At 44.8% G+C, this 18,304-nt stretch overlaps 1 protein-coding gene across 14 annotated transcripts in view; it reads left to right on the plus strand.

The window, feature by feature from the left end:
- The window catches only part of PXK (PX domain containing serine/threonine kinase like), a 92,914-nt gene that overhangs the window by 63,634 nt on the left and 10,976 nt on the right, over positions 1-18,304 (plus strand). For 6 of the 14 annotated variants that reach the window (XM_031009262.3, XM_055383228.2, XM_031009265.3 and 3 more), the window contains exons 10-17: positions 411-572; positions 977-1,094; positions 2,671-2,749; positions 7,225-7,273; positions 12,184-12,261; positions 12,792-12,878; positions 13,351-13,420; positions 16,162-16,224. In XM_031009262.3, the coding sequence (XP_030865122.2) occupies positions 411-572; positions 977-1,094; positions 2,671-2,749; positions 7,225-7,273; positions 12,184-12,261; positions 12,792-12,878; positions 13,351-13,420; positions 16,162-16,224 (706 nt within the window). Of the gene's footprint in view, positions 1-410; positions 573-976; positions 1,095-2,670; positions 2,750-7,224; positions 7,274-12,183; positions 12,262-12,791; positions 12,879-13,350; positions 13,421-14,845; positions 14,923-16,161; positions 16,225-18,304 lie in introns of those variants that run through there. The other 8 variants (XM_031009264.3, XM_055383229.2, XM_031009269.3 and 5 more) reach the window with 4 other exon arrangements.

Raw genomic sequence — 18,304 nt, forward strand, 5'->3', positions numbered from 1 at the left:
CAACCCCTTTTTCTGAATTACTGGCAGAAGCACTGATATGATAGCTTCACTCATCTATGCAGGAGGATCAAGACTTTGCCCTGAAGAGAGCTGGCCTATTGGAATCAGAAAGTGCTTAAAGCAGAGCCTTTTGGCATCAGAGTTATTAATTCCAAGCATATGCAGGCTGCTTCTCTATTCTTTTGAGGAAAGAAAGAACTGATGTTGCATCTCACAGCCTCAAAACTGGAAAGCATTCAGCTTCACTTCCTTTTCCAAACAAATGGGTAGAGGTGGCATTTTTCTTCAGGAATCTTCTCAGTGACCTGTTTGGTTTTGTTTCAAAATATATTGACTAAAAAACAAAGTTTAACTTGTCTTATATCTGAATGAGTTTGGGGAAAATGTAACTTTCCCATATGTTTTGGTAGGTACTGAAGTTTCTTCATGACAAGGGATTCCCTTATGGGCATCTTCACGCCTCCAATGTGATGCTCGATGGGGACACTTGCCGGCTGCTAGACCTTGAGAATTCCTTATTGGGCCTGCCTTCCTTCTACCGATCTTATTTTTCACAATTCAGGAAATTCAATGTAAGTTGCTAAAGTAATGAAATAGCAGGTTCATTTTTAGGTGTCAATTATCCCCATGATCTGCCCATGTAGGAAATATGCACCAAGTAGTGAAAGGTATAGTTGGGACAGGCCTTGCCCGTCAGCCCTTGGAGCGTTGCTGTATCTCTGGGAGGCTGAGTTGAAATGGCGGGTGAGGTAAGGAGGGAGGTGGACTCACTGATTGGAAAACTGTGGAGGGTCGGACCAAGACCTTTGGGATACCTCATGAGGTTTTACAGAAGGCTTTGGAGTTGCATTTACGTTACCAATTAGGAGCGGGGCTATCCCTGGGCTTTGTTTCTCAGAGAAGGCTTGGGGCAGGAGCGCGGGGGTCCACAAAGCCAAAGTGAAGGGTGAACATGCTGCTACTCTTTCTTCCACAGACATTGGAAAGTGTGGATGTCCACTGCTTTGGCCACTTACTGTATGAAATGACTTATGGACGACCGCCAGACTCGGTGCCTGTGGACTCCTTCCCTCCTGCCCCATCCATGGCTGTGGGTCAGTATGGGGTTGGGAAGGGTCTTCTGGGCCCTGGTAGTGTGCAGAGCCACTCCTCCCCTTTCCAGAGTCCAGGAAAGACCCAGAGGAAGTTGCTGTCGTCCACAGCCAGAAATTCTTACAAAATTTAAAAGTAGACCAAATTTGAGTAGTTTACTTAAATACACTTCTGTGAAAATTCAGGTGGCTTGTCCATTTGCCAGGCTATCTGAAATTTCTGGGAACTTTTTGTAAAATGCTTTAGAGCTTTGGAAGCAGGAGGATGTAAAGCGAAGTATGGCCTGCATGAGTGTGATGCAGAAGCCAGAGCCAGGCAACTTGAAGCCAGTCTTGAGGACTCAGGCAGGTGTCAGACATCAGATCAAGACTGAAGTGAGACTTGTAAGAAACAAGAGAGGCCAGGCATGGTGGCTCACACCTGTAATCCCAGCACTTTGGAAGGCCGAGGTGGGTGGATCACATGAGGTCAGGAGTTTGAGACGAGCCTGGCCAACATAATGAAACCCCATCTGTACTAAAAATACAAAAATTAGCTGGGTGTGGAGGTGCATGCCTGTAATCCCAGCTTTTTGGGAGGCCGAGGCATGAGAATTGCTTGAACCCGCCTCTTGGGAGGTGGAGGTTGCAGTGAGCCGAGATTGCGCCACTGCACTCCAGCCTGGGCGACACAGCAAGACTCTGCCTCAAACAAAAACAAAACAAAACAAGAATGCCATAGGCCAGAAGCCTAGTAGATAAGAGCCTAGCAGGCCCAGACCTAGGGCAGGCAGGCAGGAATGCAGACACCCAGACAAATTGGATCCAGGAGCTCTTACAGCATTACCTGCGGGGGCTGAGGGGAGCTGGAGGACAAGTGAGAGCACCTTTAGGAAGGAGGGATGCAGGAACTGGTACAGACTCATCCAGGACCCTTTCATCCCCTCCACAGCCAGGCTGGCACCCACAGCTAGAGCAGAGAGAGGGGAGGGCAGGGTAGCTCTTGGACCCCTGTGCCTTGGAGATACTCAAGTCCACCCTTCACCAAGCATTATTGTGTCAAAAGAGGCAATTCAAGAGAACAGGCCCTGGGACTATATTGTGTTGAATTTGAACTGCTGAAACTGAACAGTGACCTGTGGGTAGAAAAATCTGGCTGCTCCTGTTAATAGCATCCAAGGTGTTGGATGATGAGATATCAACAATTGGCATTTTGTGTGCTGGTTTTGATGAAAAGCAGGCAAGCAGCAAAATGTCTTTCAAGTTCAGAATTTTACTTCTGTGTAGTGTTTACATCTCTTTCAAGAGAACAAACACTTTTATGAATGATATCTTGAATCCTTCCTCCAATTATCTTTGAAATATATTTAGCTTTCTGTCAGCATGTAGTTTCTAAACCATTTCTTTTGAGTCATCGGTAACGCCAGTGTTGCCAACATTCCCCCCACCCACGTATGCCATCTGTCTGTGTGTGAAGATTTTTGACACTGTCCTGATCAGCCCACAGACAGTTATTGCAAAGTGGTGTCAAACTTTTCATCAGCAAGTGGATTTGCCAGCGTGTTCTGTGGAACTAAAATGTGTATCTGTTCATTTCAAGTGGCCGTGTTGGAGTCTACGCTGTCTTGTGAAGCCTGTAAAAATGGCATGCCTACCGTCTCCCGGCTCTTACAGATGCCGTAAGTCAATCATATGCGTTGGTTGTAATCTTGATAACTATGTTGAACACCAGACCACTGTGTCCAAGCACCTGGTACTGTAGTAAAGACTCTTGCGGTCCCTGCAGAGTTGGTGTGGTCTGCTTGCTGATGGGCACTTGCAGCATGATGTCCTCACCCTTTGTTTGTGACCTCTGTGTTCTCCTGGTCTGATGGCTATCCTTTAACATCTGTGTCATTTTCACGTGTATCTCCTCACTCAACGTTAGCATTGTGTGTACGTACGTTAGCATTGGGTGTGCGTATGTGTCGCAGCCCCCAGCTTAGGAAATACTGAAGGAGGGCCCTTTCAAGTGGCTCCTTTCTGACCCTGCATCAGCAAACCAGTTGGCCCCCAGCTGTGCATAGTTCACAAGTCACAGGACCTTGAAGGGTCTGCCCTCCAGGAAGAGGGCAACGTGTTTCTGAGCACCCGTGCTTCTGCTTGTGAATTTACTGACTGGGTACTATTTATTAAACTCTAGCATGTACCAGGCACTGTTCTAGGGTCTTGGAGCTCAGAAGACATTTTCTCTGAAACTGGATTATGAATAGATAACCAGGGCAGCTGAAATAGTGCTGTGGGGCCTTCCCTTCAGGTGCATTTTCTGTTCTTTCATGGAAAGGCAGCAGAGTGGTTAAGAAGGGTGTGCCTGCGGTCGGACAGACCTGGAGGTGGATTCCAGGTTCACCACTTCTACCTGGGTGACCTTAGACAAGTTTCCTAACCTCTGGAAGTAGAGTTTTGTGAACTGTGAAATGGGAATGATAATAAGTTCCCACCTCAGAAGGTAGTTGGGAGGATTTAATGAGGTGATTCCTAGTAGGGACCCGGCACTTAATATGTGCTCATTAAGTGTTAGTTATGCTTACTACTGAATCAGCTGATCTTTTTTGAATATCACACACCATGCAGTGTATCTGGTGCTTTGTCTGCACCGGTGTATTATATAACAGATATACTCCGAAAACAATAATATGGGGAAACAAGGCAGGGGACAGCTTGAAGGGCATGCAGCCAGAGTTCAGAGAAGGTAGAGATAACTTCTGGTTCCTGGTTCTTTCTTTCCACAAGTGTTTAGAGAGGGCCTTCTGGAGGCCAGCTGCTGTCCTAGGCACTGTAATGAAAAGAGGAAACCAAGCCCCTGCCCTGTGGATGTGACATTCTACTGTTCCACAGACACCGAAGCGTCTGTCGCCAAACCAGCAACCATTAATAATAATGTAATAATGTGGGCCGGGCAGTGGCTCATGCCTATAATCCCAGCACTTTGGGAGGCTGAGGCGGGTGGATCACTTGAGGTCAGGAGTTCAAGACCATCCTGGCCAACGTGTGGTGAAACCCTGTCTCTACTAAGAAAATATAAAAAATTAGTTGGGCATGGTGGCACACTCCTGTAATCCCAGCTACTCAGGAGGCTGAGGCAGAAGAATCACTTGAACTGGGGAGGCAGAGGTTTCAGTGAGCCAAGATCTCACCACTGCACTCCAGCCTGGGCGACAGAGCAAGACTCCGTCTCAAAACAAAACAAACAATGTGAATATGGAAAAACAGACCCAGTTTGGAAAACAACTTTCACACAAACTTTTCTAGCAAAATGCGCTTGTACTTAGGAAATAGCCTATATACAGGTTGATTTACTTGAGTTTGCATTTACACTCCCCATTCCAAAGCTCTTACATCTTTCTCTCAGTCTTCCAGTCCTTAAGTGAATCCAAATATTTTTTTCTTCACCTAAGTCTTTCTACGATGTGGGCTTCAGCCATGAGAAGAGCTCCTGGACAGGTGTAAACCATGTTCAATTAAAATGTGTCCTCTGGAGGTAAAGAGATGTGTGGCTGAGGGACAGACGGGGCCCTGAAGAGCCCTGTGGGGAAAGCTAATCCTGTCATTTCTACTTGTGATGAAGTTCCCGTCTTTAAAAAAGAGTAATATAGCTGGGTGCGGTGGCTCACACCTGTAATCCCAGCAGTTTGGGAGGCTGAGGCAGGTGGATCACTTGAGCTCAGGAGTTCAAGACCAGCCTGGCCAACATGGCGAAACCCCATCTCTACAAAAAATACAACAACAACAAAATTAGCTAGGCGTGGTGGTGTGCACCAAGTAATAATCCCAGCTACTTGGAAGGCTGAGGTGGTAGAATCGCTTGAGCCTAGGAATTTGAGTTTGCAGTGACCTGTGAACTCGCCACTGCACTCCAGCCTAGATGACAGAGTGAGACCCTGTCTCAAAAATAAAACAAAGTGAGGGGCAGGCGTGGTGGCTCATGCCTGTAATCCCAGCACTTTAGGAGGCCAAGGCAGGTGGATCACGAGGTCAGGAGATCGAGACCATCCTAGCTAACATGGTGAAACCCCGTCTCTACTAAAAATGCAAAAAATTAGCCGAGCGTGGTGGCGGGCATCTGTAGTCCCAGCTACCCGGGAGGCGGAGTTTGCACTGGAGCGCGCCACTGCACTCCAGCCTGGGCGACACAGTGAGACTCCATCTCAAAAAAATAAAATAAAATAAAAAATAAAACAAAGTGGGGGCGCAGGATATTCAGCCAGGCATACTGGCACATGCCTGTAGTTCCAGCTACTCAGGAGGCCAAGATGGGAGGATTGATTGAGCCCAGGACTTCCAGGGCAGCCTGGACAACATAACAAGACTCCATCTCTTTAAAAAGTAGGGGAGGGGCAGGAGGCATATTCAAAGAAAGACTCACTTATAGCTGTTTGGGTGCTACCCAAGCAACCATTTCTATTCTTTGACCTGTTTTACCCAGCAGTTCAGAGTTGTTCATGCTATTGTTTTCCCTCTTTCCCTCTCCTCTCCTCTCCTCTCCCCTCCTCTTTTCTTTCCCTCCCCCTCCCCCTCCCCCTCCCCACTTCTTCTTTTTGAGAGTCTTGCTGTGTTATGCAGGCTGGTCTTAAACTCCTGAGCTCAAAGGGTCCTCCCACCTCTAGCTCTGGAGTAGCTGGGACTACAGGCGAATGCCACTGTGCCCAGGTCACCCAGTTCATACTATTGTTTTTTTCTTTTCTTTTCTTTTCTTTTTTTAGATAGAGTCTCGCTCTGTCACCCAGGCTGGAGTGCAGTGGTGTGATCTTGGCTCACTGCAAGCTCCGCCTCCCGGGTTCAAGTGATCCTCTTGCCTCAGCCTCCCAAGTAGCTGGAACTACAGGTGCGTGCCACCACGCCCGGCTAGTTTTTGTATTTTTAGTAGAAACAGGGTTTTCACCGTGTTGGCCAGTCTGGTCTTGAACTCCTGACCTCAGGTGATCCGCCTGCCTCAGCCTCCCAAAGTGCTGAGATTACAGGTGTGAGCCACTGCACCCGGCCCATGCTATTGTTTTTAATAATATACTTTTTTTTTTTTTTTGGTCACATGGGTAATTTTAAAATCATTTCTTATTATTTTTATTTTTAACTTTTAGGTTTGGGGGTACATGCGAAAGTTTGCTACATAGGTAAACACGTCATGGGGGTTTGTTGTACATATTTCATCACCCAGCTATTAAGCCCAGTACGCAATAGTTAGTATTTCTGCTGCTCTCCCCACCTCTCCCCCTAAGTAGACCCAGTGTCTGTTGTTTACTTTTTTGCAATAACATACCTTTTTTTTTTTTTTTTTTTAGACGGAGTCTTGCTCTGTTGCCCAGGCAGGAGTGCAGTGGTGCAATCTCAGTTCACTGCAGCCTCTGCCTCCTGGGTTCCAGGGAATCTCCTGCCTTAGCCTCCCAAGTAGCTGGGACAATAGGCACGCACCACCACACCCGGCTAACTTTTGTATTTTTAGTAGAGATGGGGTTTCACCATGCTGCCCACTCTGGTCTCGAACCCCTGACCTCAAGTGGTCCGCCTGCCTCAGCCTCACAAAGTGCTGGGATTACAAGACATGAGCCACCGCGCCCAGCCAGTAACACATTTTTGAAGAGAGAATTGATTTACTCCAAAAGCTACTACTTTTAAAAATGAAGCATGAGAAATACTTAGAAGAAAATTACTTTCCTGTTAGATTCCAATCAGGACAATTCCTTTCTACTTACTTGAACGTTTTTCTGTTACTGAACTCTAGAATAAGTTTTATCCTCTTCTGAGGCAAGAAAAATAGCAGAAAACTATTCTATTTAGAAATATCTACCACATGTATTATCTGCGATATTTTTGCAAATTAGCATTCGCAAAAGTAATTTCTTAAAAATGCAATATTGCCCATAGCAGGGAAACCCCCTCTAGTACACAGCTGGCCCAGATACCCTAGTAACACAGTGGGAAGGGGGTCACACTGGGCCACCTGCAAATCCCTTTGCATTTGTTAATGAGCATGGAATGGTGGATTGGGCCGGGGGCTGGAGGATGTGGTGCAGGGAAGGGAGACCTCATGGGCTAAAGGTGTCTTAATCTGCTTTCATCCTAGTCTGAGAGTGCACCTGGTTCAAGAGAGATTTTTGTTTGTTTCTTTTCTTTACAGATTATTCAGCGATGTTTTACTAACCACTTCTGAAAAACCACAGTTTAAGGTAAAGACAATTATATCGTTTTTTGGTTTGTGACATAACTAAGTTGACTTTGAAAGTTAGCTGTATTTTTAGCCAAAAAAAGAAAAGATATATAATAGGGAAAATTGGGAAATAACCTAAATGTCCTACAATTAGGGGCTAGTTTAATAATTTATGGTACATCTATTTGATAATATAATTAAAAGCGAAATTGATAAAGACATTGTAGTAATATGGAAAATGATTTAGATTTGTGCTTAGGTATAGAAAAATAAGATAATGTGAAAAACAACATATCTGTCTAGAAACAAGCCTGGAAGGAGGTCTTCTCCTGGGAAGCAGTGGTGTTATGTGTCATGGAAAGAGAATGGGCTTCGGAACCCAAAAAACCAGAATGATATCTTACTTTGTTCTTACAATATTAGCTGTTACCTACAGCAGGGTTTTTCAACCACGGTATTTGACGTTTTAGGCGAGATGATTCTTTGTTGTGAGGGCTGCCTGTGCACGGTAGGATGTGAAGCAGCATCCCTAACCTCACCACTAGATGCCAACGATACTTCTTGCCCCCTCTCCTGCACTGTGACAACCAAAAATGTCTCCAGACATTGCTAAATGTCTCCTGGGGGGTGGTGTACAAAATTGCTCCCAGTTGAGAGCTACTGACCTATGGGCAAGCACTTAATCTTTGAGTCTGCATGTACTCATGTGTAAAATTGGTGAGTAATGCATGTCTGTTGTCATTAGACAACTGAGGTCATCTACGGAAACTCCTTGTTCAGGCCATGGCTCTTGGCAGTGCTCACTGTGAGTGTGATTTGGGTGGGAGGATAAAAGGTAATTCTCCCTCTCCTTTCTATATTCCAAAAGAACATGTAATACTATTAGGATGAAAATAAATTTAGAAAACAAAAAAAAAGAAAGAAAACCAAGGGAGGGTTTAGAAGACTGTGTCAGTGAGAGAGGTGCTTTCCTCTGTTCCGTTTTGCCAGTTAGAGGAATTCTGACAATAATAGCTTCTTTGGATCTGAAGTAGGAGAGAAAAAAACATTTAAATTTAATGTCTTCTTCACTGAAGCATCTTAGGAAATTTCTTCAGCCTTGTCAATAAATATATTCTCCTCCAACCCTGACAGTCCGGCCTTTAGGATTCAGGAGTTAGTACTAGACCTCACTCTTCCCCTAAGCCAGAGAGCCTATGCAGCAAAGATAGTATGATTTTAAAATCCAACATTAGTTCTTGTATGTACACTGACTTTCTGGAAAGATATACAGGAGACTGGTAACGTTGGTTTCCTCCATGGAAGTAGGTGGGAGACTTCACTATGTATGTGCCCTTTTATACCTTTGGGATTTTAAACCATGTGACTGTATTACCTACTTACAGCTTTTTTTTTTAATTTGAAATTTGTACAGAATAATAAAGACAAAAAGTTCAACATGATCTGGGGGTCTTATCTTCCAGGACCGGACTCCTCATGATTTAAAAAGCTAATAAATTAAGAAATGGCCCAGGCGTGGTGGCTCACGCCTGTAATCCCAACACTTTGGGAGGCTGAGGCAGGTGGATCATTTGAGGTCAGGAGTTCCAGACCAGCCTGGCCAACATGGCAAAACCCCGTCTCTACTAAAAATACAAAAATTAGCCAGGCTTAGTGGCAGGTGCCTGTAATCCCAGCTACTCAGGAGGCTGAAGCAGGAGAATTGCTTGGACCTGGGAGGCAGAGGTTGCAGTGAGCTGAGATCATGCCGGTACACTCCAGCCTGGGGAACAGAGTAAGATTCTGTCTCAAAAAAAAAAAAAGGAAATGATAGGCTCAGAAACAAACTGGGCTGTTGTTAGGAATGTCTCCCAACAGGGAAAGCTGGGAAAGTTTAATCTTACAAAATTCAGAACATAAATCTCTCACAAAGAAGATATCTCTGAAGTTATAAAATAATAACTGGTTGAATTTATGTATGTTCCAATAAGCTTTATATAATTTTTTAAATATTTTTTTTTCTTTTGAGACGGAGTCTCGCTCTTGTCACCCAGGCTGGAGTACAATGGCATGATCTCGGCTCACTGCAACCTCCGCCTCCTGGGTTCAAGCAATTCTCCTGCTTCAGCCTCCCGAGCAGCTGGGATTACAAGCGTGTGCCACCATGCCTGGCTAATTTTTGTATTTTTAGTAGAGACAGGGTTTCGTTATGTTGGTCAGGCTGGTCTCGACCTCAGGTGAACCACCCACCTCGGCCTCCTAAAGTGCTGGGATTACAGGCGTGAGCCACCACACCCAGCCAATTTTTTTAATTTTTAATTTTAATTTTTTTTTTTTTTTTTTGAAGTAGGCGATTTTTTGTTGCCAGGCTGGAGTGCAGTGGTGCAATGACGGGGCTCAGTGCAGCCTCAAACTCCTGAGCTCAGGTAATCCTCCTGCGTCAGCCTGTTGAGTAGCTGGGACAACAGGTGCGTACCACCACACCCTGCTAATTTTTTAATTTTTTTGTAGAGACAGGGTCTTACTATGTTGCCCAGGCTAGTCTTGAACTCTTGGCCCCAAGTGGCCTCCCAAAGTGCTGGGATTACAGGTGTGAGCCACTGTGCCTGACCTAATTTTTAAATTTTTAATTGTGATAAAAAATACAATATAAAATTTACTCTCTGAACCATTTTTAAGTGTACAGTTTAGTGGTGTTAACTATCTTGACATTATTGTATAACAGGTCTCTAGAGCTTACAACCTGAAATTCTATACCCATAGAATAATGACTCCCCATTTCTCCCTCCCCACAGCTCCGGGCAATCACTATTCTACTTTGTTTCTGTGATCTTGACTACTCTAGAAACCTTATATAAGTATTTATCCTTTTGTGGATCATTTATTTCACTTAGCATAATGTCCTCAAGGTTCATCTATATTGTAGCATGTAACAAGATTTCCTTCTATTTTTAAGGTTGAGTAATATTCCATTGTATGTATATGCCACACTTTTTTTATCCATTCATCTGTTGATGAACATTTAGGCTGCTTTTACCTCTCGTCTGTCATGAATAATGCTACGGTGAACATGGGTCCTGCTTTTGATTCTTTTGGATGTATACCCAGAAGTGGAATTCCTCATATGGTAGTTCCATTTTGTAGTTTTTTGAGGCACCTCCATACTGTTTTCCATAGCAGCTGTACTACTCTACATTTCCACCAGCAGTGTACAAGGGTTTCAGTTTCTCCACATTCTCACCAACACTTATTTTATTATTTTAATAGTGGCTCTCCTAATGGCTGTTAGGTGATGTCTCATTGTGGTTTTGATTTACATTTCTCTAATGACTAAAGACATTGAGTGTCTTTTCATATGTTTTTTGGCCATTTGTATATTTTCTTTAGAGAAATGTCCATGTCTTTTGCCTCTTTTTAACTGGGTTACTTATATTTTGTTGTTGAGTTGTTGGAGTTCCTTTATATATTCTGGATATTAACCCCTTATCAGACCTATGATTTGCAAATATTATGTCCCATTTCTTGAGTTGTCTTTTTACTCCGTTGTTCTTTGTTGCACCAATGTTTTATTTATTTATTTATTTTTCTTTTTTTTCTTTTGGAGACAGGGTCTCATTCTGTTGCTTAGGCTGGAGTGCAGCAGCACAATCTCAGCTCACTGCAACCTCTGCCCTCCCAGGTTCAAGTGATTTTCCTGCCTCAGCCTCCCAAGTAGATTACAGGCGTGCACCACCACACCTGGCTAATTTTTGTATCTTTAGTAGAGACGGGGTTTTGCCATGTTGGCCAGGCTGGTCTTGAACTTCTGACCTCAAGTGATCCACCCACCTCAGCCTCCCAAAGTATTGGGATTACAGGCATGAGCCACCGTGCCCGGCTGCACCAAAGTTTTAAATTTTGATGAAGTTTAATTTTTTTTTCTTTTATTGCCTGTGCTTTTGGTGTCATATCCAAGAAATCACTGCCAAATCCAGTGTCAAGAAGCTTTTCCCCTGTGTCTTTTCTTTTAGGAGTTTTATAGTTTTAGGCCTTACGTTTAGGTTTTGAATCCATTTTGAGTTAATTTTTGTTTATGGTGTAAGGTAAAGGTCCAACTTCACTCTTTTGTATGTGGATATCCAATTTTCCCAGCACCGTTATTGAATACACTGTCCTTTCCCCCATTGTATGTTCTTGGAACCCTTGTCAAAGATTATTTGACCATATCCACAAGCATTTATTTCTGGGCTCTCTCTTCTTCTTTTCCATTGGTCTGTGTGTCTGCCTGCGTGTCAGTACCACACTGTTTTAATTACTGTAGCTATGTAATAGGTTTCAAAATCAGGAAATATGAGGCCTTCAACTTTATTTTTCTTTTTCAGATTGTTTTGGCAATTTACGGCCCTTGAGAATTACTTGAATTACTTGAAACATATCATGTTTATTTATGTTTTAGTTTTATGTGTTCATTGCTAAAAAATGCTAGAGAAGTGAGTGTGTTAGGGATACCAAAAGTGGCGGGGGTAGGATTTGAATGGACAGCTTTAACTGATTTTATTCCAAATGACTCTTTTTTTTTTTTTTTTTTTGAGATGGAGTCTCGCTCTGTCACCCAGGCTGGAGTGCAGTGGCGCGATCTCGGCTCTCTTCAAGCTCCGCCTCCCGGGTTCACGCCATTCTCTTGCCTCAGCCTCCTGAGTAGCTGGGACTACAGGCGCCCACCACCACGCCCGGCTAATTTTTTGTATTTTTAGTAGAGACGGGGTTTCACCGTGTTAGCCAGGATGGTCTCCATCTCCTGACCTCGTGATCCGCCCGCCTTGGCCTCTCAAAGTGCTGGGATTACAGGCATGAGCCACCGCGCCCGGCCGAAATGACTCTTGATAACCACCTGCTCCTTCATTTACTCCAGGACTTGGAAGTATCTCCAGCACCTTTTTCAATGGATGATGTACTTTTCTCTCCTTTCAGATCCCTACAAAGTTAAAAGAGGCATTGAGAATTGCCAAAGAATGTATAGAGAAGAGACTAATTGAGGAACAGAAACAGGTAAATTGATAATGGTTCCTCTTTGCCTTTTAGTGTCCCCATCCTCTGCCGTGGTTTTTATAGTGATTGACCTTTGACTGTTCACTCCGCAGATATTTTAAGCATACTTACTCTCAGCCAGCCTTTAGGCTAAATGCTTCCCTGCAGAGCTGAATACTTGACAGTCCTGCCCTCAGTCCTGCTTAGTCTATGTGGGAAACAAACATGTCCAGGAAGGGCAGTCTGGGTTTCTGATCAGAGCATGCCGGCCGGTGATAGTTGCGGGCATGCATGGTCCATGCTGTCTCACCACATTGTTCTTCTGTAAAAGAGGGAAAGGTAGGAAGGCATTAGGGGCATGAGAAAGGTCCTCTTCCTCTGGCATACTCCTCTACCTGGCATCCAGACCCGAGCCAGGAAGTAGACAGCCTGAGCAAGGAAAGATTTTTTTTTATCCCAATAAAATGTGGTTTGCCAAAACATGTTGGAGAAGATTTTCATTAGGAAGCTGCCTTATGTGGGATATGCTTACATCTTATGGTCTTTTAAAGATTCACCAGCATCGAAGACTGACAAGAGCTCAGTCCCACCATGGATCTGAGGAGGAAAGAAAAAAAAGAAAGATTTTAGCTCGAAAGGTAAGCCTGGTGTCTCTCTGCAGTCCCTCTATGAGTTCTTGAGTACATGTGAAGAAAGTTCTAGGTTAATGGTGCCCATTTAATGACAGATGCTGTGCTATATCTCCTTGAAAGCTAAGACTATTTCCAGATGACTGGGGTGCAGCTTTTTTTGGAAAAAAAAAAAGAGTCATATGATAATCAGCAGAGAAATAGCCCATGTAGTTTCCTAGCTTGCTGGGCAGATTATGGCGTAATGTAATTGGAGGAAACGATTGGCCTGAGATAGTAAAGTCAGCATTTTTTGTTTTATTTCCCCCTTTAGTTTTGGCTGTGACTTCTTCACTGTGTTAAGTTATGGGGCTGAATATTACCTTGTCTGCAGCTAGTTTAATGGTATGCCTGGGAAATATTTTTATTCTAACTCCCAGCTTCACTGTGTTTATTCTTTGCTTTCCTCTCCCTCCCTCCCCCTTTTCTTTTATTCTTAAAGAAGTCAAAACGATCTGCTCTTGAAAATAGTGAAGAGCATTCAGCGAAGTACAGCAACTCCAATAATTCAGGTAACTGGTTATAGATGGTAGTGGGGCCCAGGACACAGAGATCAGGATCAGGAGTCTCTACTTGGTCAAGAGGTCTTGAGTTCTGCTGGCCAGAAACTGGGCAATGTAGTAATGACTACAGAGAACAAAATAACTCTGTCTCTAATGAAAGATTGCAACAGCATTCGTAGGCTTACAGCACTCAAATGCTAGAAGGGACTTCTGAGGTAGTTGGGTAGCTTACCTTCTTCACTGATAGCAGCACTTGATCAACTAAAGACAAAGGAGCATTAGTCATGGAAGGAAAACAGACCTGACTTAAAATGTAAGGCCTCCTGTTTTTTAGTAGAGCCTGCATGAACAGAAATGACCTTAAGTCCTGCCCACTGCTCTGGACCCCATGTGATGGGAGGATGTGCTCTCCTGTGTGAATTAAGGAAAGGACTCGATGGTGTGTGGGGATGGCAAGAAACCGAGATGGTACAAAGAGCACTGTCCTGAGTTGGCAGTCCTTGCTGCCACTCCCAGCTGCCCTTCACCCAGCTCTGCTGGCTTTGGGCCATAATGTCCCATCTTTGGAAATCAGAGCCAGATTGAATGATCCCTGGGGGCCTTCCAGTTTTTCTAGTTTATGAATCTGTGAAGTAGAACCCACATAGAGAAGGGAAGGTTTCACCCTAGTTACCAAGCAGTTTTGACTTAGCCCTGAAGGGCCACGGGAATGGGAGATTTTGGGGTTGAGGAATACCTGCTTATACTTTTAGGCAGAGGAAGGGCAGAGCAGAGAGGGGGAATTTGAAGATGCAAAAGAGACGGTAACTGGCAGGGGCACCATGGCGGGTAGAAAGCCAAGGGGTTAGCATCCAAAGCCCAGCTATCAGTCTCAGCTTTGAGGAAACCCATGCATCTCTTCTAGCGGTAGGATTTGGTGCGGGCAGGTGAAGAGGCAGAGACGTTTAGAAGGGAGGAAATTGAGGGTATTCACAGGTCATGCCTTAGTCTTCTCAGTGAAGTCAGGGAGGAGAATGTCTGCCTGGGGCGGAAGGAGAAAAGTGTACAAGATGATTAGGCTGCAGCCCAGAGGGCTGCATGAGCCACAGCTGGAGAATGGAAGTGGCATGGCCGGAGCTGGAGATTGGCAGCCCTGAATAGAGAAAGCCCATAAACTCCAGAAGGAGAGTGAGAGTCACATTGACACCACTGCAGAGTCCAGACTGGAGAAGGGCTCAGGAAGAGCTGCAAAGGAGAGGAAGGAGGGGTGGTCCCAATGAGGACCAGCGCAGGCTCCTTGGGGGTGAATGCTGTTGTGGCTGGCGGGTAATTTCAGTTGGAAGCCTATCTTTGCCATGGTTGATGGGAGGGACATGGACCGGTCATGGTCATTATTATACTGAGACTCATGATTCCAACCAGCAGTCATTCTGTCCAGTAGCTAATTTTTTATAGAGCAGAGAAAGCCTGACAGTGTGCTCTCTACCTTCTAAGACCCTGCCTGCCTGCAAAGCTGTGTCACATGAAGCCAGGTAGGACTCAAGGACTTCAGGACACCCCAGTGCCCTCAGGAGTTTAGGAAAATGAAGTAGCAGTTGATGGATATATACAGATAATTCCCAAACTTTACTGGAGTCAAGCAGTGAAGCTTCTCCCCATTAAAGTTCATTAGCACTACGAACAGTATAAAGACAGCATGCATTGAGTTTTACCTCCTTTTTCAGTAAAACACCCTCATATTTTATAGGGAACTGAGGGAATATTGCAAGTAGAAAAGCATTAAACTGGAGGGAGGTGTGGTTTAATCAGGACATTTCTCATCATGGCCAGTGTCCATGAGACACCAACATGTCCTGTGGGTAGTGAGTGAAGTGGTGGCTGGGGCCTTAACCACACCAGCTCTGGTGGCTTCTCAGGCATGTGATGGCAGCCCTCCCTTTGAGTGTCTGTGCCCATCAGCCCAGAAAGCACCTGACTAGGGAGATTTGGTTATCCTCTCCATAGGATCTCTATGTGTGGGAGGGGGCTTTCTGTGTCCACAGAAAGGCTTACGTAGGAACCTCTGCTCATTGGGCTACTTCATGTCAGCTCAGGAAGATATTTTCTAGGGATCGCCAAGTAATGGGGAGATGCTGAGAACTTGGGAATATTTGAAATATAATGTTACTAGATCCAGAAAAAGCATGCAACAGGTGGGATTCACATTGTTTTAATGTGAATAAGGACATTTACTTATTCTAGATAAGAAAAGGGCTGTGAAATCCATAAACTGAGTAGACTGACCCTATCTAGTTGATTCTACCTGCTGATAAAATGGAACTTCTGCAGAACGCGTTACTGGGTGGTTGCTGTAGGGAGCACTCCCTTCCTTTGGAAGCCCCCAGCAGGCTGCTCTGCACCTGTCTGTCTGCTGTACCACTTGTGGCTTCTGTCATTTGTCATTACCCAGGAGTGGAGGTTGGGTCAGGAAGAGATACTGCAGCCAATTGCCTAAGCTGTTGATCGTGCAAAGTTTCAAACCAGGCAGGCCATGGGGAGCAGTGGGAGGCAAGGAGTTTTTAGTGGCTTGGGGAAGGAGGTGGACCCTGCACCAGAGTAAAAGCCTGTCATTGGGTCCAGTCTCTGAGTTTTTTGTCCCTCATCATCTTGTTTCACAAGGCTCACACACTAAGCCAAGTGTAGATTCTCAGACAGCAGTGGGTCCCAGCCTGGGCCAAATTCCAAATGTCTTTCATTGGTCCCCATGAGGGTTTCTCTGTGTTTTATCTTAGCAGGATCTGGGGCCAGCTCACCTCTCACGTCCCCGTCATCGCCAACTCCACCCTCTACATCAGGTTAGTGATGGAGTAAAGTGACATGCCACCTTCCTCTCTGCCAACAGGAGGAGCGGGCTGTGCCTCTTCCTGCCTTGGCCCAACAATTTCAGGGGTTAGATAGCAGCAGCTTTCTCAAGAGAGATCGGTGGGAGTGCAAATTAGCAGTGTCATTTGGGAGAGCTGAGGGGCTAGATTTCCAAGCTCAGCTTTCACAGGGAATGGACCGGTTTCAGAGCCGCTAGCCACCCCCGGGCTCCAGCTTGCTGTCTTTGCTGAAAAGCTTCATGCAGAGCTTCTCAGATTGGAGCCTGTCTTGGTACATTCTTAGCTGAACAACACAAATGCGCCGTGGCCCAGGGGTCCCGTCCTGCCAGGCCTCTCTCCTCAGGGAGCCCATCCATAGGGTCAGTTTTGTCACAGAGCACAACTGGTAAGATGCCTAGGTGGAGGAGCGAAAGAGTCACTGCATTTCTGATTTTCTGGCAACGATTTGACTCTGTTTTGCTCTGTAATGTATTTAATTATCTGAATATTTTTCTGTTATTAGCCTTTGCTTCACTTTTGTAAATTAGATACTAGTTTTGATTGAGAAATGTAAAAAGAATTTATCTTGGAGGCTGCTTATAAAAATAATCCCCAATTTTGTGGAGTAGCACCATAATACTATCTTTCTTTTATGTTTGAATCAAGATATCTCTCCCAAAGTCTTTTGCAAGCCCAGTAAAAACAGTTGGGACACCACTATCTCCTTTTGCTTCTTAAATGAACCAGTTGTTCCAGATGTGCGAGGAGCTGCTTCTGCCACTCAGAGCTTGCCGGCTGTGCCTGGAAGGGTTCCTACAGCTGTGTGAAGGGAGAGTCATTGGCAGGGGGTTGGTATATGAGTTGATCCCATATTCATTATTAATACCTAACACAGCACCCAGGAGCTGCCAAGAGCATTCTTCAGCTCCACTCAAATGCTTCTAACTGACCCTCCTAAGAAAATGAGAGCAAGCAAACACAAGGGGACTAGTGTGAATGACTTACTTCTGGCTGAGGGTGGCTACTGGTGCCTTACTGCTGAATGTTCTAGGGCCTGTTTTGGGTAGCAAAGTACCTGGTCCATGGGAGGATATTCTTGTCCTTATCTTACTTTGTCAGCAGATTTCCCAAGAAAGCCCCCAAATGTTGATCAAGACAGAAAATAGGCCTTTTTTGTCTTTTGTGGAGATAAACTGTTTGAGCTGATCAGAAATGTCTGGTGATCTACTGCCCGGACTATATTAAGCCATTTTCTAGAAGATAGGATATTAATTTAACACCACTTGGGCATATTAAGAAAATTGGAGAAAATTAGTAGTGAGAATCCAGAAATCCTCCTTTAACAAGCAAGGCACTTGAGGCGTCTGTTTAAGGGTTCACAGCCCCTGTCTGTGTGGTTAGATCTGCCCCTGCTCAGTTGGCTGCCGGTTCTTATCTCTAAATGCCTTTGGGAATTTACAATTTATTTGGACTTTTGGGGGGAATTCTCTAATTTATCTGTGTTTAAGTGGGTGCTGTCTCATACAGTAGCAAGTTTGCATGAGATACGGTAACTTTTAGAATGAGAGAAAAAAGAGGAATCTTGTGTAATTAGAGTCAATGTTGGGAAAACTTGGAGGTGAGTGGGAGGGGCATTCCTGTGAATTTGATAGCACCCAGCCTGAAGGGGAGTCTTGAGGATTTAGAAGGAAAGCACATGTGAGGCCCCAGCACAATGCCTGGCAGAGTGAGAGTGCCTGGCAGAGATGAGAGGTTCCCAGCAAATATTGGCTCCTCCTTTCTTTTATCTCCTTAATGTTTTGTTGATGAAATTGACTCAGCCTGCAATCTGACCTCTGCTGGGCATTTCCTGTAATGCATCTCATGAAAATGGTAACTAATATTTAGCATTTGCCTGGCAACCTAGCATTTCAGGCCCTAAGCATTTCAACCCAAGGGAGTTTATTCATTCAAGATGTAGTCAAGGTGCATTTACTGAGAACGTATGGTTTGCTAAGGACTGTGCTTGGCCCTGGGTTACAGAAATGGCTAGACAAGGCCCTAGCTCTCATGGAGTCACATTTCCAGTGCCTCT

This window comes from Gorilla gorilla, chromosome 2 (assembly GCF_029281585.2).
Source record: "Gorilla gorilla gorilla isolate KB3781 chromosome 2, NHGRI_mGorGor1-v2.1_pri, whole genome shotgun sequence".
Classification (NCBI taxonomy): Eukaryota; Metazoa; Chordata; class Mammalia; order Primates; family Hominidae; genus Gorilla; species Gorilla gorilla.